At 41.5% G+C, this 25,615-nt stretch overlaps 1 protein-coding gene across 1 annotated transcript in view; it reads left to right on the top strand.

Moving 5' to 3' along the window:
* The window catches only part of EXOC4 (exocyst complex component 4), an 890,815-nt gene extending 865,519 nt beyond the window's left edge, over positions 1-25,296 (top strand). Inside the window, exon 18 of the mRNA XM_036759981.1 lies at positions 23,838-25,296. Within this exon, the coding sequence (XP_036615876.1) occupies positions 23,838-24,075 (238 nt within the window). The 3' untranslated portion in view covers positions 24,076-25,296. The remainder of the gene's footprint in view (positions 1-23,837) is intronic.
* Positions 25,297-25,615: the final 319 nt, after the last annotated feature.

Below are 25,615 nucleotides of genomic sequence, written 5' to 3'. Positions count from 1 at the left end.
GTAAGACACATTCTCAGTGAAAACAAACCCTGGGCCAAAGGAGACATCCAGATAAACTACTTGGGGCTTCCAAATAGATAATTCATACAACATGTGTGTAATGTGTGCAGTCTCCTCAATACAATATGTCAAGGATTCTAATTTGTAGTGTGAGAATTCCCTCCACCAATGTAGGTCACAGCCCATCTAAAAATAAGTGGGTAAGTCTGAAAGTCTGAGACCAAATAACTTGCCTCTGGTCATACAGCTAGTAAATGCCTGAAGCAGAATTTGAATCTAGGTCTTCCTGACTACTAGTCCCACACTCCTGCCTCTATAATTTGGACAAATTGATTGCACTTTGTCACCTTCAATGACTTTCACTCAACTCTCCAACATTTCTATTCTTATACTTTGAGGTGATACATTTTGTACAAGTTTGGTGGTAATACTGCTATGGTGTGATTGATCCAAACTGTTAGCCAGTGTGAACCAGCATTAGAGGAACCACCTGGGAATCAGGACCTAGTTAAATTAACTTTGACCCTACCCCTGACTCAGTATCTCCCCATGTAAATTTTTGCATCATCTTTTCTTCTTTCTCCAGTGTTACAGCTTCCTTATGCCATCAGAAAAAGTTTCATAAATATTCTAATACTCAGAATTTCATAATGCTCTAGCCAGATTCTGTTGGATCCCTGATCATCTTGTTCTTCGAGCCCACTAGCAGTTGTGACCTCATGGCAGCTTGGTGGGGGGGAGAGAACACTGAAAGATAGTTCAAAGTTTGGGGTTCCAGTTTCAGCTTCTCTACTTACTACCTGTGTGACCTTTAACAAGCTGTTTAAACTCACTGAGACTCAACTTCCTCGTCTGTAAAATGCAAATCTGTACCACCTACTTATACAGTCTTCTTCTGGGAATGGATCACATGATAGAGATTATATGAGTATAGTACCCCTCTGGGATCACTTTGTTAACTCCCTATTCACATAGGCAGGTTGAGTCCCCAAAGATCAATGAATCCTTCTCAGGGTTCTGGGGGCAACCCTGAGGGGTTGAGATATTGATCTTGGGGCCCCATCTGGTATGCTCCCAATCTCAATTTAACCAATTGATATCAATTAGCCTTTACAAAAGGATACTTATTAATAAGGCGCAGCAGGAAGAGAAGTATAAAATCATCCCCCCCCCACCCAAACTGGGAGGCACACACCTGCTGAAGAAAGTCAGCTCAGAATTAAAGTGGTAGATTCTAAACACTCCCCTGTTCTCCACCTGGGGAGTTCCTTCCTGAAGCTGGGAGTCCTCTTCTACCTTCACAAAATCCCCACTAAGTCCACTTCTCAGTGTGTCCTAGCTGATGAATGAGTTGCTCCCTTGCTCCACCCTCCGGGCTGTTGGGTCCATTCGCTAGTTGGCTGGGTCAGGCAGGCCACACCTTGGGGCTGTGCTGGCTCCTGAGTGGGCTCAGCAACTGCTACTACCCTACTTAGGGACTCCCAGTGAGACTTCAGATGACATGGATGGCTCTTCCAGTCTTGCCATTCATCTGGGCACTGCCATCTCAGATATTCATTCACCAGGGATCAGGAAGGAATACATACAAAAGAGAAGAAACAGAGGTGCTCCATGTTCACAGACATGTGGAAGCAGGGTAGGACATAGTGCCATCTGCCCCCCCCCCCATCTGGTGGAACACAGAAATCCTCCTAGCTTGAAGGCTGCCAAGAAGAGAGAGATGACTCCTCTGATGGAACCTTGTGTATTCACACTCATTTAGGGCTCTGAAGCCAATTAAAAAGCTGTGGTTACTGCACAGGAAACTAACAGGATACTCTTGTGTGCTCTGAACTGGGCGGGGGGGGGGGGGGGAAGAGGGCAGCCCTCTATTATTCATGCCGGGCAGTAGGTTCACTGAGTCTCCACGTATATGATGACCAGGTAGGGAACATTATGCATTCTTTAAGGACTGGGCCCTTACCAGTTACATGAATATAATTTGCTTTATAGCCATGAAACATTATAAAAGATCAGGTAGTGTTATGACTGAGCATAACACACACACAGTCAGCCCTTTGGAATGATGGCAGTTATCCTCATTACTCACTTTGGCTTGTCACAGACTAACATACAAATCAAATCTTTAATCATCTTCTCTAGTTCTAACGTCTACTTCTACTCCAGTGACATCATTATTTGGACAGCTCTTCTACTACTGCAGCCAGTCAGCCAACAAGATTTTTAAAGCACTCACTCTGTGTCAGTCACTATGCTAAGCAAGGATAATGTAGAATGAGAGTATGGGAGGTATACAGTCTACATGGGTGGAGAGAATACTAACGAACTTCCATTGCTGATAATAATGTTGCAAATAAAGCTAACCTTTCCGTGGCTTAGTTGAGATTGTATTTTCACCTGACCCCCAATTACACTGCTTTCCCAGGCATTAGCTGCTGTTCAGTGGCCCTTATCTCCCCCTGCTTTGTTCTTTCCCCTCAAATAAAATGGAGACTAACTAGATCCAGCTTTTAGACTGAGAATTTACTTAGTTTGACATTTTACATGTATTACAAAATGAGGAAACTGAGGCCCAACGAAGTTAAAAAGTGGCTTGTCCAATGTCGGTACAGCAGGCTAGCACTACTGGTAAGTTACATTTATAAAGTATTTAATCAGTAAGCAAGTATTTATTGAACACTAACCTGTACCAGGGGCTGGGGATACAACATATACAAAGAACAGAACAATCCATACTCTCAAGGAGTTTACATTCTAATCAAAGCAACAAGTGCATATAAAAACATACACAGCATTAATAGAAACACAAATATATACAAGGTAGTTTGAGGAGGGAATGAGCAGTTGATAGAATCCGAGAAAGTTTCATGTAGATTAGAGGATGGTACGTGAGCTTCATCTTAAAGAGAGAGAATTTTGTGAGTTGGGGTAAGGAAGCCATGTCCATTCCAGGCATCTGGGATGGCCAGTGCAAAGGCCGAGGGAAGGGAGATACAGTATGATAAGGACCAGGGTGAAGGCCTGCTTGGCGGGATCTCAGAGTGGAGGAGGGGAAGCAATGTCTAATGAGTCTGGAAAGATAGGTTGGAGCCTGACTGTAGGGCTTTACAAGCTAAGCAGAAGAATTTATATTTGATTCTGGAGGTAATAGGAAGCCACTAGAGTTTATCAAGGAGAGAACCTAGAGTTGAGGAAAATGACTTTGGTAGCAGCAAGTAGGAGGGACGGGAGTCATGACAGACTTGCGGCAGAAGGACAGAGGCTTTTACTGTAATCTGAGTAAATGGTGGGAGCCAAGTGGAGAAAAAGAATCAGATGCAAGAGACATTGTGAAGGGAGAAATAGCAAGCTTGACAACTCGCCCCAAACCTAGGTGATAAGTGACCCCAGCATTGCCATTCCCGTTTTATGAACGAAGAAGTCGAAGCTCTGTGATGGGTAATGACAGAGCCAGCACTAAAGCCCAAATCACTGAGTGTTATAGTAGGAATGCTAGATTGTGCGTTGGGAAGTCTAGGGTCAAACTGTGACTCAGTTAGTTGCCAGCGTGACCATGGGCCCTAAATCCTTTGCCCCTATTACCCTTCTTCCCCTGTTCTGTGGTTCATTCCATTATGCTCCTAAATTCCCTTTGAACTCTAGTTATCTATGATCTATGATTCTGATTAATGGAAGATTATAGGATAATAGTTTTATCATTGGAAGGGACCATACATGATGTGTCGTCCAACCCCTTCATTTTACACATGAGGAAACTGAGGCCCATAGAGACTTAGGGTTCAGGGTCACACAGCCGGTGATAGAATGGGCATTTATACATAGGTCCTCCGACCCCAAATAAGCAGTTGAAGTTTGAATCAATTTACCAGTTAATTCTGATTATTCTTAATATTATGACTAAACTCTGAAGTTCAGGCATAAAAATAAGAGTTCGCACTTCCTTAATATTTGCAAGAAGGTAGAGAAGAAACACTAAACAGTCTACTTCAAGCTCTGCCCTTCTTGCTGTGTGACAAAGGACAGACGAAAGGACATCCAAGGTCTCTCTTTGTGCCTTCTCACTCCTGTTGTCTTAAGCTCTGGCTGGCAGGGCCACTTCCCACCTCCTGAGTCCCAGTCTTTGCTCAGATTGTTATAGGAAACAGTTCAGTGGGGACAGAGGGTGGGAGCTGCAGAGAGAGGACCACACTTAATCAGGTGCAATTTGTGGTAAATGTTGCTTTCTGAAGAGAAATGATGTTGAAAGAAAATGCCCATTTGTGACTGAGAGGGCACCCAGAGCTAATTCTGTACTAGTGAGTCGGTATAATTAACTGGCCTGCATTGTCACCAGCTCAGTGGGACTGCTCCCCCCCCAATCAGAATGATATTCTGCTTAGGAAATGCAGTATGGCAAATGGCAGTCCTTCCCTTCAAAGATAAAAACCTTTTTTTCTTAAAGAAATGAGGGTTTAATTTTGAATTCACTTTACTGCCTTTGGAAACTTTTAGTTTTTGTGTGGTCCAAGACTCGAGGCTGGTATTAGCATTTAAATAGAGGCATTAAGAGCACTCAGAGGCCTCCTTCTTTTAGCTTTGCCCTTTCAGGGAGTTTTTTTCAAACTAGACACCCTTTTTCCCTCCTCAAAAAGAATTCAAGAAAGATAATTCTTTTTCCCAAAGTCTCTTTTCTTAATATGCGTGCTTAGGAGAGCAGTATTGCTAAGCAGTTTCAACATCAGGCCTTTTTTTTTCCTTCTTATTTGGAAAGGGCCATTTAAAAATTTTTCACAGCCACCCTTGTAGTAGCTGATTTATTCTGCTATCATCATCCGAATCTCTAGCCCGAAGTCACAGCCCAGGCTCTATCAATAGAAAATTGCCAAAGAGGATTACTTAGGATGAAAATGTAGCCCATGCCTTTATCCTGAGGTAGCTGATGTGCTGGCAGAATTTTCCTTTGGTTTTGTTCCCATCACATCACATTTTCCCGAGTCCCCTAGCTGAAGCCCCCAAACATAGCTGGCATCCTTAAAGTATAAAAATTATTTTCTCTGTACCTTTGCCCAAAGGACCCCCCCAACCCACTCTTTACAACTATTACTCTGTCAGTCATAGTGGTCTGAAAGAGCATTCCTTTCTTCCTTCCTTAATGACTGGTTCGTAGAATTTCCACTATATTTAAGAAGACTCACTTAACCTTTCAGGGTCTCAGTTGCTTCATGTAGAAAATGAAAGAGTTAGATTAAATAATTTCTAAGGTCCCTTCCAGCTCTAATCCAATGATTCTCTGAACCTATGATTTTAATTCTTCTGTTTCCAAACCTTTCTTCTGACCTATGGCAAACTATTAGCCACACAGTCATTGTGGATTTGGGAGGCAGTATGACTGGAGACAGAGACAATGAAGTATAGCCTGCAGGTGTGTTTTTGAAATCTTATTTTTGACCAATAAGTAAGAATGACCTTGAGATGAGACTGGGAGTTCCTAATGATCCAGAGACAATGGCCATGCTAGGGACATCTTTAGATATCTTTAGCCTCTCCTTTAGTTGCTGACTTGTTTGACAACAGTATTAGGAATCCTGGACTTAAAGTCAGGAAGATGTGGATTCAAATCCAGCCTTAGATACTTAATAGAAATGTGACCCTCAGAAGTCACTTAACCTCCTTAAGGCTCTTGATCTCTCTAAGCTCCCTCATCTGCAAAGTAGGGATAAATAACATCACCTGTCTCACAGGATTGCTATGAGGACCAAATGAGATAATGTACATAAGGTGCTCTGTAAACCTTAAGGCATCATATATGTGGTAGTTATTACTGTTATGAGCATTATTATCATAGAAGAGAAGAGGGTTAGAAATGGGGGAAGCCAAGGACTGGGTGATGGAGATTTGGGGGTGCTTATTCAGGATCTGAAGGTGAAAGTAGGGGGAACAAGCCATGAAGAACAGTCCCTGCAAGTGTCTGAAGAGTCAGCAGCTGGAATAATGTTAAGGACTGTGAGAACAGCACTCTCAAACTATGCCAAACTGACTAAGAGACTGTAGACCTGTAAGTTAATTCATCCTCATATATTTGGCGCTTCACAATTCCTACATGACCACAGGAGAGCTCAACTTAGCATTTGAATGGAATTGTATTTATGACATCCCTAGATAAGAATGGTGGACCTGAAATCAGGAACACTTGGGTTCAAAGCCAGCCTCAGACATTTACTAATTGTGTGACCCTGGGCAAGTCACCTTATAGCTGACTGCCTCGGTTTCCTCATGTGTAAAATGAGGATAATAATAGCACTGACCTCATAGGGTTGTTTTGAGGATCAAATAAAGTAAAATTAGTTTTAAAAAAAAGGGCTCAGCACGGTGCCTGGCACATAGCAGGCTTTATATAAATGATCATCACTTTGCTCCTTCCCCTTTCAGTGGACATGTCCATGGAGAGAAACCACTAAAAAAGAGAGCGGGAAGGTCATTAATCCCATGGCAGTTTTCAGAAGAGAAATCATCCCTATAACCTCAGATGGTGGCATAGAAAGTTCTCCAAACAATTGGGATCAGTAATAATAATCTCATATTTTTTTAGCTCCTTCAGATTTGCCAAGTGCTTTCCTCACGACAATCCTAGGAAGCAGGGAGTGTAAGTATTAGTATGCTCCTTTTATAGTTGAGGAGCTGAGGCTGAAGTTTAAATCCAGGTCTAATGATGCCAAGCCAAGTAGTCATTCCTCTTAGGCAGAGGTGTCAGACATGTGGCCGTGGGCCTCACATCGCCCACAACACTCATAAGTACAGCCCAAACCAGATTAAAATGTGATTGGGAAATGTTGAACAAATAAAGATTCAGTAAAACATAGGTAATATTAACATGTGGTTTTCTAAGTCCATAAAAATGTGGCCCACCGGCAGGAGTCCTCATGTTTGGTTTAGTGGCCCCCAATTCAGTTGGCATTCAGCATTACTCTTTTCAACACAAGAAGGCCAAGTAGAACCTTCTGTTTGGAGCTGTACTAAGTATACTAGCACCCCCGTTCCATCTCACCACCATTTTGGAGCCAACCATGTGTAAACCACATGGTGGGGTTTGTTTAAGGCATATGCCGAGACATAAAAATCAAACATCTGCCCTCAAGTCCAATGGGAATGAAGTCTATTCACATGAAATGGTAGCTAACATTACTGGCCCATAAATTATAGGTAAATAAATGAGTGGTGCTGATAAGAAGTGCTATCAGAGGAGTGGAAATAAAAGAGAGCTCACTCCTGGTCATTAAAGAAAGCTTCCCACAAGACATGGAGTCTGAACTGGATACTAAAGCACTTAGGGGAAGAGGAAAGAAAAAGATATTAAGCACTTGGTGTATTCAAGAGACACTAAGTTGACCAATTTGCTTCAAGGGGAGAATTCTGTTGGAAGTGTTAATGGGTAATAAATATAGAAAGGCAAATTAAGGCCAGGATGCCAGGTCTTGGGGAGCTTTCAAAGATTTTTGAACAAGGAAATCACAAACTGCTGTTTGTTTGTTTTAAAGGAAGATTACACCAGTGGTAGTATGTGGACTGGATTTGGGCTCAGGGCATGGCAGTGGAGAAAGTGGAGTCAGAGATGTGTTATGAGACCAGTATAATAATCTAGTCATAAAATGAAGAAGGCTTCAATTCTGGGAAGGATAGAAAAATCCAAATATTGAATAAACAAAGAGAGAGATAAAAAAAAATAAACATTATGAAGAAAGAATCGGTGGAACTTAATTGCCGCCAAAGGTGACTGAAATAATCCTATTACCAGAGGTAGGGATACTGTGATAAGTTTGCATCTTTATAAGTGGGTGGGGGTGGTGCAAGAGAGAAATGAGGTTAGGGTTTTTAGTAGAGAGTAAAAAATAAGATGCTAGAATTCTGGAGGAATTCTGGAGGTCTGAAGATACAAGTTTGAGGGTCATCAGCATCAAGGAAGCTAAAGGAGGAGTGTTTCAAAGTGGGAATGATCAGAAATATAAAATGTAGTTATATCATAGAAAAAGTACCAAGAAATGGCTACTGATCTGATAGTGACATGGCCTTCCATAACTTTGTACGTGCATTTCAGCATGTTGTGAGCAAGAACTGGATTGTAGGAGATGAAGGGACCAAAAGATAGACATTTGGTTATGAAAGAAAGAAGAAAATATGGCAGTGGAGTCGACTAGAGAATTTTTCAAGAAAAAGAAGGCCTAAATGTTTTTGGAAGTAGCCCAGTGCTCAAGGGAAAGATTGAAGATGCTGGTGACAATCAAAGAAGGTCCCAGAAGGCACAGGTTAACCTTGAAAACCAGAAACAAAGAGTGATGCTTCTTCTGAGATAGGAAGAAAGGGTAGCCATCCTTTATCCTCTGTAGAAATATTTAAAGATGAAGAAGGTGAAAAATGGACAGGTTCCTACCTCATAAGGGGAACCAGTTCTAGAAAACCTTTGGGGGGAGCCTGTTAGGGAGTTAAGGAAACTCTGGTCCCCACTCTCCAACTTCCCCACCTACTGCACGCTCTCCAAATCTTACTCTCAGGGCTCTCAAAACAAACCAGACATACAAAAAACCTCCTACCTTCAGAACTCAGCTGTTTCACTGGTGGCTCCTTGCCTCTTCATCTCTTTCTGGTGCAATGCCGATTTCTCTTGTAGTATCAAAGAATCCTATGCTGCTCCTCAGCTATCATTTAAACAAAATACAGAGTTAATGCCTTTAATCTTCTACCCTCTGATAGTCCCTCTGTCCACATAATACCATTTGATGCTATTTCCCTCCAGTTGACTCCTAGCTTTCCAGGATGGGATGGCACCAGACCACAAAGTATAACAAAGAAAGCAATGATCTCCTCCCTGCTTTTTAATATGTTGCTCAGAAGAGCTTTACCTTCTTTTGCTACCACTTCATATTGAAGACTCCGACGTAATTTGTTGTCACCAAAACCCTTCCCCCTTCCCTCTATGGGTTTTCAAAGGTTTTTCCCTCTGCTTCTTAATGTTTATATATTTGAGATTTTTTTCTGGTTAAATTAATTTGCATCTTTTATAAGCTGTAACTCATTTGTTGTTCTTGTTCAGTGGTGTCCAACTCTTGGTGACCCCTTGTGGGATTTCCTTGGCAAAGGTACTGGGGTGGTTTGCCATTTCCTTCTCCAGCTCATTGTACAGATGAAAAAACTGAAGCCAGTATGGTTACATGACTTGCCCAGGGTCACACAACTAGTAAGTGTCTGAGGCCAGATTTGAACTTAGGAAGAAGAGTCTTCCTAACTCTAGACCCAGCACTCTATCCACTGTACCCCCTAGCTGCCCTTGAAACTTATTTAATATGCAAAGCTCTATATAAAAGTTAGTATTATCATCATCCTTATCATCCATCATTCTGAATTCTCCAAGACTCTATACTTCTTTTGACCTGTTGGATGTATTGTCTGGGTGACCTTGGACAAGTCTCTTATCCTCTTTGAGCCTTGGACCCATCTCATCTGTAAAGAAATGGGGTTGAATTGGATAAAGTAGATGTCCTTTGAGGCCCCTGCCACCTCAAGATCTGTGTCATTGGGATTTCTCTTTGTTGTCATTTTCCTTCTTGAAAATTGCTCCTCCTGTACCTCATTTTGAGGGAGAGGTACTTTTTGGTTCTTGAAGACTGGACTTGTGAACCACAGGCTCCGACAGGTCCCACCGAGCCAGAAAGGAAGCATGGACCAGTGACAGATGCATCTGTAGTTTTTGGATCAGCTGAGCTAACAGTAGAATTGCTCACTGTCACATGATGAAGCTCATTGGTCACACCACTTCCAAGGAGACCATCAAGTAAGGAATGGAGGGCTTGGTGTTTACACCAGTGGAGAGAATTCCCATACATAAGAAATCACAGATCTCTAAAGAAGAAGCTATCATTTCAGTACCTCACAATTGTTAACAAATGCCATTCACGGTTTTTTTGAATGTTTTATTTATGAGTTTGTGGAGTATTGTCACTTCCCAATAATCCCCAAAAGAACCCCAAAATCCCCAAAAGAACCCCCCCTTCAAAATAAATCATTGAATCAACAGATATACGTTTATTAAGTGCCTGCTGTGGGCCAGGAACCATGCTAGGTGTTGGTAATGCAACGACAAAAACAAACCATCTACTGCCCTCAAGGAGCTTATATTCTCTCATGGAAAATAACATGTATATATAAAAGTATAGAAAAATATGTGCCAATTATATGCAGGATCATTTTTTTGAGTTCAAAGACTGGCTGCAAGGGAGACCAAAAAATGATTAATATGGGAGATAGCATTTGAAGTGAGTTTTGGAGGAAGCTAGGGATTCTAAGAGTCAGAGAGGAGGAAGAAGGGTATTCCAAGCACGCAAAGTCAATGAAAAGGGCAATGAAAGATTGCGTGTGAAGGAACAACAGGTAAGCCAGTGTGGCTAGGGTGTAGAATGCATAAAGGGGAATAACTTCTAAGTCCAATACGGTTGTGCCAAACAAGCCAATACATCAACCTTGTCTGACCCGATCAGTAGCATTCAGAATCCATAGTTCACTGCCTCTCTTGGAAGGAGGGAAATGTGTTTCATCATCAGCCCTTTGAAATAAAGATTGGTCATCGCATTCATCTGAACTCTAAGGCCTTATAGGACTGTGGTCATTGTGCATATTGTTCTTTGGGTTCTGTTCTCTTCACTCTGCATCAGGTTTACCCCATCAATTAAGGAATTAAGCAAAACAAGCTCTGAAATCAGTGTGCTCAGTACCAACTAGATGCTTTTGCCTCCAAGTCTGTTCGCTTGGCCTTATCATTTGTCCTTTGTTTCTCTCTCAGGCCTCCCCTCTTCCTATCAGTGTAGCCAGTCAGAAGTAGTTCATTTTGCTCGTTCCATTTTTCAGAAGTGTTGCTTGCGATGCTCTAGGACACCGAAATATACAGCAGCCACAACAGCTTCTTCACCCTCTAAGCTCATATTGCTATCCAGAGCTATCCATCAGGTTTGTCAGCATATTTGGATTCTTAATTAAACCCTGCTGGATACAGTACGTGTTTCCATTAGCTTCTTCCTCCTATTTATTCCATTATTTTTCTAATTGACATCACATCTGACTCATCTGCCCTTGAATCTCAGGTGGCGCATTTCCCTGCTTTGGCTTATCTCAAGTTTTTGTGTTTTGATGAATAACTGAAGATTTCATAACCCCCCAGTTTGCCATTTCTGAACACCCTTGAATGCTTGTCACCAGAACCTGCTGATTTGCATGTGCTCACAGTCTCCATATCATCCCTGACTTTCTCTCAGCAATTATTTTGACAAGTTCTCCAAGAATTCCTAATTAATCAAGTTTTCTTTCCTTCATTTTCCCCATCAAAGAAGCACAAGTTTATTGCCTCTTGGACATTTCTCTGCCTGGCTCTTTAGTCATAAGTAGCCACTAATTTCAATAACAGGGAAGTCCTGGCGTGTTAGTTCATATGACGTTTCCACGTGCAAAACACTTTCCTCAGAATAACCTTGTGGGGCAAAGAATACAAGAATCATTATTCCCACTTTACAGATGAGGAAACAGACTCAGAAAGGTAAACAACTGCCTACTTTCATATCTAGCTAGCAAGGTTCAGAGGTAGACCTTGAATGCAGTTCTCCTGATCCCAAGTCCAATGTTCTTTCCATCAAACCCAGTCCCCCAGGCATTCTTCCTGAGTGGTGGACTGGGGCTAACAACTCTAACCTTGGCATAGTGCCTGTACACAGTGGGCACTTAATAAATGTTTATTGAATTGAGCCTCCCTTTGTGCTTCAGCATCAGTAGGCCTTGGGCTTAAGAGTTATCTGAAGTCATGTGGGTGGGTTCTGGTGTACCATGTAAGGTCACTGATCCAGCCCTCTCCCCTCTCACCCTACAGCATGTTTTTGAGGTGGTGGGCTGGGGTCAGGGTGATGTCTATGAAGGTTTTATGTGCAAAGCTAAGTGGCCCATGAGAGAATCAGCCCATTCCCCTGGATTTGCATCATGCTTAAAGAACATAAAGTATTCTGGCTCCTGAGTTGGTGTGTGCTCACTAGGCTCTATAGGGAATCAGTCTGCGCGTGAATACTTTCACAGGGTATTGTGATCTGCCCACAAATCACTGGGATGTTTACTTTTGTCTTACTGATGCCTTTTGTTCTTATATGACATTCATTTCCAAGTATCTCGTTCTACTCAAGTATCTTTCCTCTTCTCAGAAAACCTTCTCTTATGCCAGAGGAGAGGGACTAGAATAAGGACAAGACCTGAGATTTCATCTAGTCGCGAGCTCCTGGACAAAGGAAACAGCCTCTACCAATGCCAGTCTCTCACTTCTCTACAATTTAGAGTCTTAGAGAGTTGCCTGGAACAATGAGAGGTTAAATGACTTAGCCAGAGTCACGTGATGAACTTTGTGTCAGGACCTGTACTTTAAACCCGTATCTCTTGCTTTCAAGGCCAGTTCTCTATCCACTGTGACGTACTACCTCTCTGCACCAAAAATATTTTAATGCTGTTCAGCAAAATCAACTGACACATCGACATGTGACAACACATGCATCATCCCATATCCATAGTCCCCCACCTCTTCAGTAAAAAGAAAGAGGTACATTTTATCTTCTTTTCCCTAGGGTCATTAGTAGTAGTGTATGACATTCAGGTTTTTTTTTAAATGGTCTCAACAAATTTATGCACAAACTTTCTCATGTAAGGGAAAAATCTGTGGCTGCAAATATCTCAGACACATGATCCACGTATAAGGTACAACCTCAGTAAAGTCAGTCAGAGACCTGACTCTTCATTGGCACCCAGAGACAGGCTAAAGTGAAAATTTCCCTTCAGGATTTTACTTCATCAAAGTTCTGCTGCCAATAGCTAGCATCCCTCTGAGAGCCAACCTGAAGAATGTTCATGCCTACCCTGCATTAACTCTGACTTAACCCTGGACCCAAAGTAAAGTCTGCTACCCAGTGCCCTGCCATCCTTGTCATTGGAAGCAAAGGACTCCTTTTCTTCAACCTTTCACATTGGCTTTATTTTATTTTAAAGCATTGGACCCAATATTTTAGGTCTCTATGCTCTGTGACCACATTGAATCGCTCATCTTTTTGAAAAGGACACTTTGAAGGCAGGAGTGATGTCCTTCTCTTTATGTGTAACATTTAATATTACATGGACCCCCTCCTAAGTGAAAGTTATGATGAGATGGGATTTAGCTTTATAACAATACTTGACATCTCCCAGGAATTCACCACAACTGTCTTGCCTACTTAGAATCAGAAAGCATATAATAGGACCCCACATTTCAGCCAAGAAATCATTCAGTAAAAAGCATGATTTACCTACTATGTGCAGAGCACTAGGCCAGGTTTATCCAGCAAGCCATAGCAATTTTTCCTCAGATTCCTAATCTGAAAAATTAGAGTTATAGACACATTATGCCAACTGGCAAATTAACAAACTTCTTTGAGATCCACTATATATTAAACTGTATATTACAAAACACTTTGTATTCCGTCTCACCTAATTTTGGATAGAGTCCTTTTAAAAAAATACTTTCCAAAGTGGTATTCAGCACAAAATAGCTCTCCTTAACCTGAACTCACCTTTTGGTAATCAAAAGAACATTTACAGGGCTATGAGACAAACACAATTATAAAAGTACATTATGAAATTAAAATGAAGAACCTAAATAAAAAATCACAGAACAAGAGGGTAATTCCATTCACTCTTTCATATTTCATTATTTGATAACATCAGAAGATGAATCCATCAGAATTACTTTGGCAAGTGCAAACAGGACTATGCCTGATCAATATTTATTAATACCTTCAAAATGGGAGAAGGAGTTGAGCAGACTCCTTAATGGAGTGAATAATTATTCATGCAAATAAGGTCTGGCCAAAGGCAGTGCCAGACCAAAGAGACACAGTTTTAATTGTACTGAATTAAAAATGCAGATCTTCTTCCAGCCCTGTCATAGAAAACCATAATTAAAAAAAATAGTAATCTGATGCGCCAAAGAGTGACATGCAAATCCTTAAGCTGATGAAGTGAAAGCTTCAACCTCAAAGATTTATAATTTAGAACTCGTTCCAAAGGTGGGGAGCAAAGTTCTTGGCTGAGGGAATCAAAGGGAAGCTCCTCCTCATCTCTGGGATTGAAGCCACTGATAGAGGAATGTCATTGATCTTTAAAGATAGCAATGGATATATCTTGGAGAAATTCTCAGGGGTACTCATACTCTCAAACGAAATGTAAAACCAAGGTTCTAGCTGCAATCCAGGCATTAAAGATCTCACAAAACCCTCCTTCATAGAGAGAGTAGTGCCACGGTGCCCCCCTAGATTTGGGGATAGATAACCTGGATTCTAACCTCAGCTTTGTCACTTACTTGCTTTTGATTGTGTGTACTAGCCTCTCTCACACACTCAGTTTCCTTATCTAGAAAATGGAATAATCCCTATCCTACCCATTTTGTTACGTGTAAGGAGTGAATGAAGTAATAGGTGAAAGCTCTGAAAACCATATCAAGTACTATACAAATATATGGAGTCATGATGATCATGTGAGTAAAGTGTTTATTATTGTTGTAAGGTTAATTATAGTTTGTAAAATTTCCCTGAGGACTGCTAAAATATTTCTAAAGTATTGTTGAAGGACACTAACTTCCTACTCCTGCCAGAACTTTTTAAACAAAGGGTCGATAAACCCTGTGGGAGGTGTGGGTGGGGGCTGGGGAATGGAAGCACACACGTGCTTGTCTGTCTGTCTTTATGCTACTTAGAAGATTTGAATGGCAGACCAACAGCATTGATGATGTTAGAAGAACATGGATAGACTTTCACCAAATAATGAAGAGTGAAATGAGCAGAACCAAGAGAACACTGTATACAGTAACAAGTTGTGGCACATGATCATGATGGAATATACTATTGTGCTATAAGACGCGATGAGCTTGATGATGTTGGAAGAACATGGAGAGACTTTCCCCAAATAATGAAGAGTGAAATGAGCAGAACCAAGAAAACACTGTATACAGTAACAGCGACACTGTTTGAAGAATGACTTTGAGCAGATACATTATTTTGTCTATTATAAATACCCAAATTAACTACAAAGGACCCGTGAAGGAAGATGCTATCTGCATCAAAAGAGAGAAGTGATAGATAGAAGTATGTGTAGAATAGTTTTACATATATACATATACATATTTGTGTCTAACAGTAGCCATCTATACAGCAAAGTGGGGAGAGTGAAAAAGGCGGGGGGGGGGGGAGAAAGTTGTATGATAACTATATTATATATTTAAAAGGAATAGCAAGTTGTACATAATAGATTTTTATTTTAATGTGTGATCATTGTTTTTTTCTATTCTAAGTTATAGAGCTGCTTGTTTTATTTAAGTTCAGAATAAAATAAATTTTAAAAATTAAAAAAAAATAAGCCAGTAAACAGTTAGCTTTTATCGAAGGCATTTACTCAAATGGCATGGTAAAGATAGTTGCTACAAACAATTTCTTTCATGAACTTGGCTTACACTTTCCCACAGATATACACAGTACTCATGGGAAGAGCTCATTTCTTTGCTGAGCCTATTGAGTTGTTCATTCCCTTCTTGACTCAGAGAGGTGTTGGAATCTCATTAGAGGATCAGGGTCTAGGGGCATCTTTACCATTATTTTCACATCTCATTGACACCTTGTGATTCCATTGTGAGCTTTCTGTGACTATAGCTGCTGGAGTGGGAAAGGAACCACACATGCCCTCCCTCACATATGTGGTCCTATATACTTATTTTTACATTGCGCCTTTCCACATTAGAATCCATGAGGGCAGAGCCTGTCTTGCTTGTGTCCTAGCACATAATAGAAGGAGGCTTGACTGATTGATTTTGCCTCTCTGATACTCAGTTTCCTACTCTGTAAAATGAAGGGGTTGGACTAGATGAGCTCCATCTAGCTCAGCAATCCCAGGATTTTCCTCAGGATATCATGATCTTCAAAAAGCCTCTTCTTTTGGCTACCCAGCTCAGGACTGTGCCAGCTGATACCTGCATTCTTCTGTCCACAGTTCCTCTGCCTCTCTATCTTTCCCTGTTCTTGTTGAGTGATTTGAAAGTGGATTTACCACAAATCACTCCAGGAGGATGTCCCAAAAGTCTTGGCGCAGTTTAAAGCCACTAATGCTGCACTAAGACTTTTGGGACACCCTATATCTAAAGGCAGTATGGGTTTACAGTAGCAGCTGAAAAGGGTAACAACGTCACAAGTTGAAGTGATTCTTACAGTTTAATCCTAAATCTAGCACCAACTACAGGCCTCTAGGACTGCTGTTCTTAGATTCCCTCTCATTAAACTTCCTACCTGGTGCTGTCTATGACATTATACAGCATTCTCAACGTGGATTTGTCTGACCGGATTCTGTATCTCAGTTTTTTATCTTCTTCTTCACTCTTTAATCAGATGTGTGGCATTCTAGGATCTAGCTGGGTGTATTACTCTTGCAGCCAGCTTAGGGTAACTCAAGACCCATTGACTATGGCTTGGGAAAGCCTCCCGTGGTCCCACCTGGCCACAACTGCAGCTGGGAAATACTCTTCTCTATCTGGGCCTCCACACTGTCTTCCCTTAGGCTACAGGCATTGCTACCTCCCTCTCCCTTTATTTGGACATCTTTAGGCTCTGGCCCTTAGAAGCTATTCTCTTCACTTGAGCCCCTCTTTTCCATTGTCACTGGTTTGCTTGAAGCAAATTCTACTAGCTGGCTCATTTTTTTATTTGACCTTATGTCCTGCTGTGGGACAGCTAGATGGTTCAGTGAATACAGTGGTGGGCCTGAAATCAGGAAGACCTGAGTTCAGTTCCAGACTCAGGCACTTACTAGCTGCATGACTGAGGGCAAGTCACTTAATATTTGTTTGCATTAATCTGCTAGCGAAAGAAATGGCAAACCACTCTAGTATCTTTGCCAAGGAAGCTCCATGTACAGTAACATAAATACTATATGAATGATACTGTCCATGGAGGTCTCGAGTAGTCAGACACTACTGAATAACCACACAGTGTCCTACTATACCCAGGGGCCTGGGATTTGAGACCCCTTAGACCTAAGTGGCCCCTTACGCCCTCCTTATTTCTGAGCCCACTCTCCTTGTGGGAACTTTACCTCCCTGGAATGGATACCTTTTCTTGTTTCAATTGGGGATCAAGACACTTCTCCAACTCAGGATGATAAGTCCAAGACCCCTCCTATCCTCCCTTACAGCATACCAAAGAGAATTTCAAGGGCATTCTGCAGCATCAGCCTAGTCTAGCCTCCTTGGTAATTGAGCAGGGTCATGGCATCACCAATTGAGTCTGTGGGTTTGTCTGGCCCTTCATTTTCTCTTCTCTCATTTTACTGTTCATTAGCATACCTACTAAAGAGCTGGATAGAAAAAAGTAAGAGGAAAGGAAGCTCTAATCTGCCAGTTGAGCAGCTTGTCTGCAGCTAGATAAACATCGTCCAAAGATGGGGGAAACTCTTGGCAGAAAGGAGGTTTGGAAGCTATATCCAGGGTTAGGTTATTTTCAGGTCCCTCTCTTTCAGATTTCCAGTTAACATTGCCGCCTTCTCTATTTAATTCTTTTGTTAACTATTGTAACCCAGACAGAACTCGAAGAAAAAATCTTTAAAAGCAATAATATTTAATTATCCATCTCCAGATCTTTGTTACAGAAAGACAAGCAAATTTGGGGGGAAAAGGTCAGCTGTGCTTAGGCTGGTATTTCACATTAATAGCAGGTATAATCTTGTTCATCCCAGCTGGGAATACCCATTAATTTGGAGTTGAACAGGAGAACAGGAAGAGGAAGACAAGATGAGGAAGCTGGAAAATTGTATAGTTCCTCCTGAGTTAGGTCTTCCTAGTGATTTGTTATTTGTTTTGAAGCTATGTGAATTACTAGGTTAGACACACCCATATTCGAATTCAAATGCAAAGGCTATGTAAATAGATTTTCAATTATCTGCCTCACTGCTCTGTTCCATTAGCATGGAAAATAGAGAGTTGCCTCTATATGTGGGTTTCAGGTTATTACTATTTCCCATACCATGGTTGAGTTAGTTATACAGGTATTCCTTGCAAGGCATGATTTTTCCATCTGCAGTTGTAAGTATTCATAGTACAATTACCGTGTATCACTACTGTGCCCCACCACGCACGCCCACAATGGGTATGTGACTTGAATTCTATATTTTTTTAAATCAGAGATTTTTTTTTTGTTTACACAACCAGGATTTCAGAATGAGAAGGAAAGTAAGGAGTGGGAGTGTGGGTGGGGAGGAAAGGAGGTACTCCCCAGGGAGCCTGCTCTCTCGATCTGCCCACCCTGTTACCTTACTAGAGCCTAAAGGACACAGTGGAGATGATAGCTCAAGTTGGGGGGAAAGGGGACAAGATACTGGGACAATATCTTCCGTGGCCCCTTAATGTAGGCAAAACTTTATTAGGTCAAAGATCACTAAAGGAAGAAGCTTAGAGACACTTAAAATAACATTTTCTACTTTATTCTGAGGGCTCCTAGTAAATGGAAGCTCAAAGCTGAGCATGGCCCCAGGAGAACACAAGTTTGTTACCTCCTGCACACATTCAAGTGTGCCCAGAGGGACTTCTGTGCTTCTTCTCTGGGTCAGGTGTGGGGAACCTGCTGCCTCGAGACCACATGTGGCCCTCTAGGTCTCAAGTGTGGCCCTTTGACAAAATCCAAATTTCACAGAACAAATCCCCTTAATAAAAGGTTATCTACTAACTCACATCCCATCCAGATTTAGAGCTCTCCTTTCTCCCATCCCTTCCTCCTCAGGACTCAATTCCCTCTCCTTCCCTACCCAGAGCTCAGAAACTAGTCTTCCATCCACTCCTGCAATTTGAAGCTGACCCTCTATTGCCTATAAAAATGTGGTTGTAAAAATGGAGACTTTTTGTATGTTGGAAACCTGCATGTATCAGCTACTCTTTTGACATGTACATTTTACTAATGATGGTTACAGTTTTATCATTTGTAGTTATCCCTTCCATATATTGCTAACTTAACTACTGCAGCTACGACCACTGTTCCCAGGGATGGAAGAGAGTGGGGAGGGTTAACCCTACCTTCCCCAGGCCCTTCCAACTCTAGGTGATCTGGAGTGTTACCTTGAAACCTGCGTTGACAGAACAAATGGAAGGTGAGGAGGAAAGAGTGGGGACAGTCTGCACTAACCAGAACTTAAAGACTTGGCCCAAAGCTCAGATCTCTAGTCCACAAACTAGAAAATACCCTTACTTTCTCAGAGATCAATTAATCAGCCAACATTTCTTAAGTACATCCTGCATGCCAGGCACACTAAGCTCTGATGAGACACAGAAAAGTGAAAATTCATCTTTGGAAGGCTAAGATTCTGAGGAAGGAGACAGTTCACGTCCACTTTACCCCCATTGGGACAGTTGTTACTGCTATTCTAATGGTTAATGATGAAGACAGAGCTCTTCTTTTCCTAGGGCCCCAACAGAGCTACTAAATTATTTATTCCAACCAGGCTCCAGAATTTAATGCAATTTTTGCAGGACTATTTTACTCTGGGAACACATTCTAATGGTGTGGAAGCTACAATTTCTCTCTTTTCTCTTTGGGCTATGTGCCCCTCTCTCCTCACCTTCCAAGGAAAGTACGGAAGCTACCATGCTAATTTGAATTAGTTTTTGCTACTGTATACTATTCTGGAAGATAAATGAATTTTTGTCTATTTTAAATATTCATGTTTCTTTATGAACTAATATATCATCAGAGTTATGGGAGAATTTTTTCTCTCTAACTATACGAAATACACTATCAGTCAACCTGTCAGTAGTGTATGATAACTTGGGTTTGCAGTTCCCGGGTACCATTCATCTAAGGATCTCAGAGTCTCTATAAGTGTCTCCATTCTCTCCTTTATAGTGTCACTGTGGAGTAGATAAGTGTTTTCAGTGTATAGTGGGTATTGGCACATTAAGGAATTAAGTGGTATGCCCTTTATCACTTGTCACATGTTGGAAGAGACAGGACTAGGAATCTGGGCGTTTTTTTTCCTGTGGCCTTCTGTGGCCTTCATCAGCCTTGGAATAATGTTCTCTCAGGATAACCAGCACGTCTATCAGCTAATACAGTAGACTGACAATGAAGCTCATTGTAATTCCCAGGCAGCAACATCCCCCTACCCTTCTAAGAGATATGCCCCCAAGAAAGATGTAGAAATTTTGTTAGTTTAATGAGAACCCTTTTCCTTTCTAGTTTATGATAGCTGACATTTATAGAGCCCTTTAAGGTTTGGGTCATACATTCGATGGATTTTCTCATTTTCTCCATACAACCACTCTTTAAGGTTAGCTGACTATGAATTTTACTGGTCCCATTTTACAGATAAGGAAACGGAAATGCAGATTAAGTGACATGTTTGAGGCATACAACTAGTTTAAGAGCTAAACTTTGAACCCACACCTCCCTGATTCTGTGTCCAACATTTCTTGTCTAGTTCTTCCCAGATGGACCTCATTTATTTTTATTGATATTATTAGGCAAGACACTAAAGAGAAATGTTATAGATATAATATATCTTGATAATAGTAAAGTTTTTGATAAAGTCTCTTACGATAGCCTTGTAAACAAGATGGAGAAATGTTAACTATATACAAAAAGTATAGATTAATGGATAGATGCCAGTCTGTAGGAGAGTCTTTAGAGGAATGCCACAGGACTCTGTCCCTGACCCTGTCCTATTCAACATTTTTTTTGTCAGTGACTTCTATGTACAGATTAATCCAGACTTGTGCAACTTCATCAGTGGCCCCACTTCTCCAGTCTCCTGTGTATTAGGGGAGCAGGGAGAGTTGCTTGAGCTCCTAGGCTTTAGCACTTATCAGATGGCTTTCACTCCCCACATGGTGCCTGGGGAATAGCACTTTTCAATTGTTCTCTTTCTCTGGGGTGGGTGGACTATACTACCTAGATTATTCCCTTGCTCAGAAACCTTCAGTGATTCTTTATTCCTTATCAGGTAGATTTAGAATTCCTTAAACTGGCATTTCAGAACCTCCCCAACCCTTCACTCACCTCCCTTTTCAACTTTAGCTCATAATTCATCTGGCCCCACCTTCTGTCTCTGCATTCACACATGCCTGGAATGCATTTCTTCCTCATCTCCACCTATTGAAATTATTCTCATCCATCAAGGCCCAACTTAGATGTCAGCTGCTCAGAAAAACCTTCCCTGACCCTTCATCCCTTCCCACACATACACACACCTGAAAATGAGCTCTCCCCACTCACATTTCCCTAGAATACTTTATATGGTTCTCTCCTTCACCCCTACCACACTCTACAGCTTTGGTGCGTAAACAATGGTGAAATTGCTTCCTCCTTTAGCTTGCTGCTTCATTGTTGGATCTGACCAAGTTTATAATAATAATAATAATATAAAGTGCCCATCTATTATCAAAGCTGAGGAATCAGAGTCTGGACGCCCTAAAGATTGTACATATTTCCTTTCAGTGACTTCATATTGCATTTTTGAACTTTTCAATTACAAAAATGTAAAAGCAGGGACATTGTAAGTCACTAAGGCCCTGTTCTTATATTTCTGCAATTGAAAAGTTCCAACTGCAGCATGAAGTCACTGAAAAAAATTAAAAAGCAATCTCCAAATAGGTCAGAAGCTAAATGTCTGCCTCCTAGCAGAGAGGTGGGGGACTTCAAGGATTGTCAGTCTCTGAGTTGAAAGTTTTTGCTTGCTTGTTTTTCTTTTTGCTAGGGAGGACATGGAGGTGGATTTGGAAATGACTGTGATGTCAGGATAAAAGTCATCGATAAGATATATTTTTAAAAGAAAAGAAAAATAAGTCTCCAGAAATACTCTGTTTTCTATCTCTCCTCCCTCCATGCATTTCCTCAAATGATCCTCTCTGCCCAAAATGCACTCTTTCCTTTGTCAGCCCTTCTGAGTCCTCATGTCCCTCATAGGGTCACCTCAGTACCACCTCTAGGAGGCATTTCTTGCTCTCCTAAGCTAAAAATGTTTTCCATGTTCTCAGATTTTCCTAGAATACTCTATCTGCCTCTCTCCTTTTGCAACTATCATTTCCTACCTTGTATTGTACTTATCTGTGTATTTGACAGAGCAAGTATTCCATGAGGGAGGAGGAGGGAAGTAAGAGAAAGTATAAATGGTGTGTTTCTGTTTCATTGGTTTTGTGACTGGGGAGTGCTTGTGAAAAAAACGAGCTTCCTCTGGAGCCCTGTAGTTACTTTTCTGTCTCTGTGCAGCAGAACAGCCTGAGTGCTCATCCTTAGTTCTTCCTTGTGGAGTTAAGGAAGTGATTCCAGTGGTCAGATTCTGAGTCCATCAAGAAAAAGAGGAAAGACTTGCCCTCCCTGCTTAGTTCTGAAGCACCTAGCCCCTTAACAAATATAACAGAATCCCATCATAATGCAACCTGTTACTTAGATTCCTAATAGTGTTTGTTGGTCTGGTCTTGTTTCCTGGAACCTACAACAAGAACCCCTCAAAGTAAACTAAAATAAAAGCCATAATAATATAACCTAGAAAGGAAACTTACAGAACCCATTATCCCAACAGGTGGGACAAACAGAAAATAGAAATGAACTGGGGTGGGGGAATTGGCAAACTTACATATTTGTCCAATTTCTGAAGTTAAAAAAACTTCGTAAGGCAAGCTGGACTATACCTAAGTTTTGAGGTTGCCATCAGGAAGGATAACCATAACCACCGCCCCACCCCCCCCCAAGGTATTTCTTTTAAAACAGTATGTTATCCATGGTTAATAATAGTTTATTCACAGACTGTCAGAACTCAGAGATCATCTGATCCAGTGGTTCTTAACCAGGGAATCTGTGAGGTTTTTTTTTAGTACTTTGATAATTGTATTTCAGTATAATTGGTTTCCTTTGTAATCTGATGTATTTTAATTTATGCATTTAAAAGCATTGTTTTGAGAAGAGATGTACAGGCTTCACCAGACCATCAAAGGAATGCAGGCCAAAAAAAAAAAAAGTTAAGAACTCCTGGACTAGATGAATCAAGGATCTGGCCTAGTAAGACAACTACTTTGTTCCCACATAACATGTTTAACCTACAAACTCAAGTTTTCTGACACCAGAATCAAATTGATCCTAAAAGGAAAGAAAGACAAGGAAAAAAGAAAAGAAGGGGGGAAGGAGGGAGGGAAGAAGGGAAGGGGAGGGAGAGAGAGAGAGGGAGAAAGGGAGGGAGGGAGGAAGGGTTTGTGGCCTTAAACACTGTAAGGGCAGTTTAGGTTTAAAGCTTGACTCAGATGTCACCTCTTGCATGAAGTGTCCCCTGATTTCCTCCTCCTCTTAGTAATGTTCTTTATTGATTTAGCACTTTATTTATACTTTTCTTACATACTTATCATGTAGTATTTTGTATGGACATATCTGTGCACAGATCCTATTCTCCTCCAGAGATTTTGCGTCTCTCCCAGTAAGTTTATAGCACATTGCCCTGCATGCAAAAGGTGCTAAATAAACATTTGCTGAGTTGAATTGAATAAGGTGATAGCTACCCCTACCCTCTCAATGCTTGGGGTTTCTCACCCCATCTCCCAAATAGGTGCCACACTGAGAATCAGTCCACTGAGAGTAGTTATTAAAAGTAGGAAGCATGCCCGTAGAAAACATGGAGCCACCATGCATCTCCACTGGATTCATCCATAGGTTTCTTGGGTATCAACAATGCACTTAGTCTGATTAAAAAATATATGTTTATTGTGAGTCCCCATTAAAGCAACTTTCCTTCTGTGATTTTCCCAGGCAGTACTATGAGATGCTGTACAACACAGCTGATGAGCTCCTGAACCTGGTGGTTGACCAGGGGGTCAAGTACACGGAGCTGGAGTACATTCATGCCTTAAATTTGCTGCACCGAAGTCAGACAGGCGTCGGGGACCAGAGCACTCAGAACATGAGACTCCAGCGCCTCAAAGAGATCATCTGTGAGCAGGCCGCCATCAAACAAGCCACTAAGGACAAGAAAATAACCACTGTGTAATCCATGCCTCCTGCTCTGCCACAATACAGTAGAGGCTGTGACCACCACAAGCTTCTCCTGCTATAATGGCCAGGGGTCACTACATGTATGCTCACTTTTGTTTTGTTATCTGTTTTTATCCTGCATCTTTCTTTGGTATGTAATCCGATTAATTCTGCCCTGAGAAATCTGAACCCATATCCCTAGTGGAGGGAACCCTAATGAGAGGGTTTAATGTGGTAACTTCCAAAAGGATTCAGAGTGGGAGTGGAGACTGTGCCAGATGGTTGGAATCTGTGTAGGGAAGGAAGAATATCCAGCTCCTGTTACCGCTGCAGCTTATAAACACTCTGACCTTTGAGAAGAAAGTCTCTTCATGTAATCTCATTGATCTGGAAGGTGTTATGTTGTATTTCATAGACAGTAAGGTTCTTACTCCCTTGATGCTATTAATTTTTAGTACAAAGAAATATCTAGCTCTACATTCCCTGCTCTTGCTAAGGCCTACCAAAGCAGTTAATTGAGTAGTCAAGGCAGGCCATGGTCTCCAGGGTGGGTTTTTATGACCAGAATAGGAGGCCTTCCCTCCCTCCGGCATATTGAGAGGCTGGATCATTGTTCCTACTCTGCCACACCCAGGGCAGCATTATTGTGGACTTTTTGTTAGCTGTGTTGTCTTTGTCTCCACTTTATCTGAACCAAGAGCCATCACACTAGTGGTAAGGAGTGCAACCAACCATGGGAGCAGGGATTTTTTTTCCCCACTTTCCAAGAGGAAATGTTCCTTAAAGGATATCATGAGGACTGGTCAATTACCAACAAGTTAAATGGAGCTAAAATACTGCCTTATTCTCCGAGTCAGTCCCAGTAGCCTCCTCAGATTTACACAAATGGGCACAAAGACTTATGACATTAATTCCCATCCTGGCTTCCAAGTTAAACCTGTTCTCAAAATGACTTGTGTTGTCACTCACATTTCCTCTAGCACATCCTGCCCCTAACCCCACTCACCACACTCTCTAGTGTTGTTGGCCCTTAAAGTTTAAACATCATTGAAACCTTAGAAGGACAACACACTGTGCACTGTCTGTGCTCCATCTTCTTTGTAGGTGGAAGGAGTGGGGAGAACCACCACACAATATGATGCCCCTGTCATTGATGGTCTTGAATTTTGCAGATTGCTTGTACAACTTTGGTCTTAGGGGAAAATGGGAAATTAAAGGTGTTTTGAGAATCCTGAAAGTGTGTGTGCTGGAGTGTTTTTGTTTTCATTTCATTAGGACTGTGTGGCCTCTGAGTTCCCTTCTAGCCCCAAATCTGTGATTCAGTGATCCTCCTAATTACCTGCATTGGAAAAAGGCTGTGCTGTGCGGAACCTGGACTGCCTGAGGCAGCGTGTCCTGGTGTTTAAAGGGCTGGCTGGCCTTGGAATCAGCAACTCAATTTAATAAGCATTCTCAGCATCTTTATATGCCAGGTACCCTAGGCTCTGGATATACAAAGACAAAAATGAAAGTCTCTGTTCACGAGGGACTTGCATTCTACAGGACAACGTGGGTTC

The sequence above is a fragment of the Trichosurus vulpecula genome, chromosome 5 (assembly GCF_011100635.1).
Source record: "Trichosurus vulpecula isolate mTriVul1 chromosome 5, mTriVul1.pri, whole genome shotgun sequence".
NCBI lineage: Eukaryota > Metazoa > Chordata > Mammalia > Diprotodontia > Phalangeridae > Trichosurus > Trichosurus vulpecula.
The sequence above is the reverse complement of the archived record's forward strand: the minus strand, read 5'-3'. Positions and strand labels throughout refer to the sequence as shown.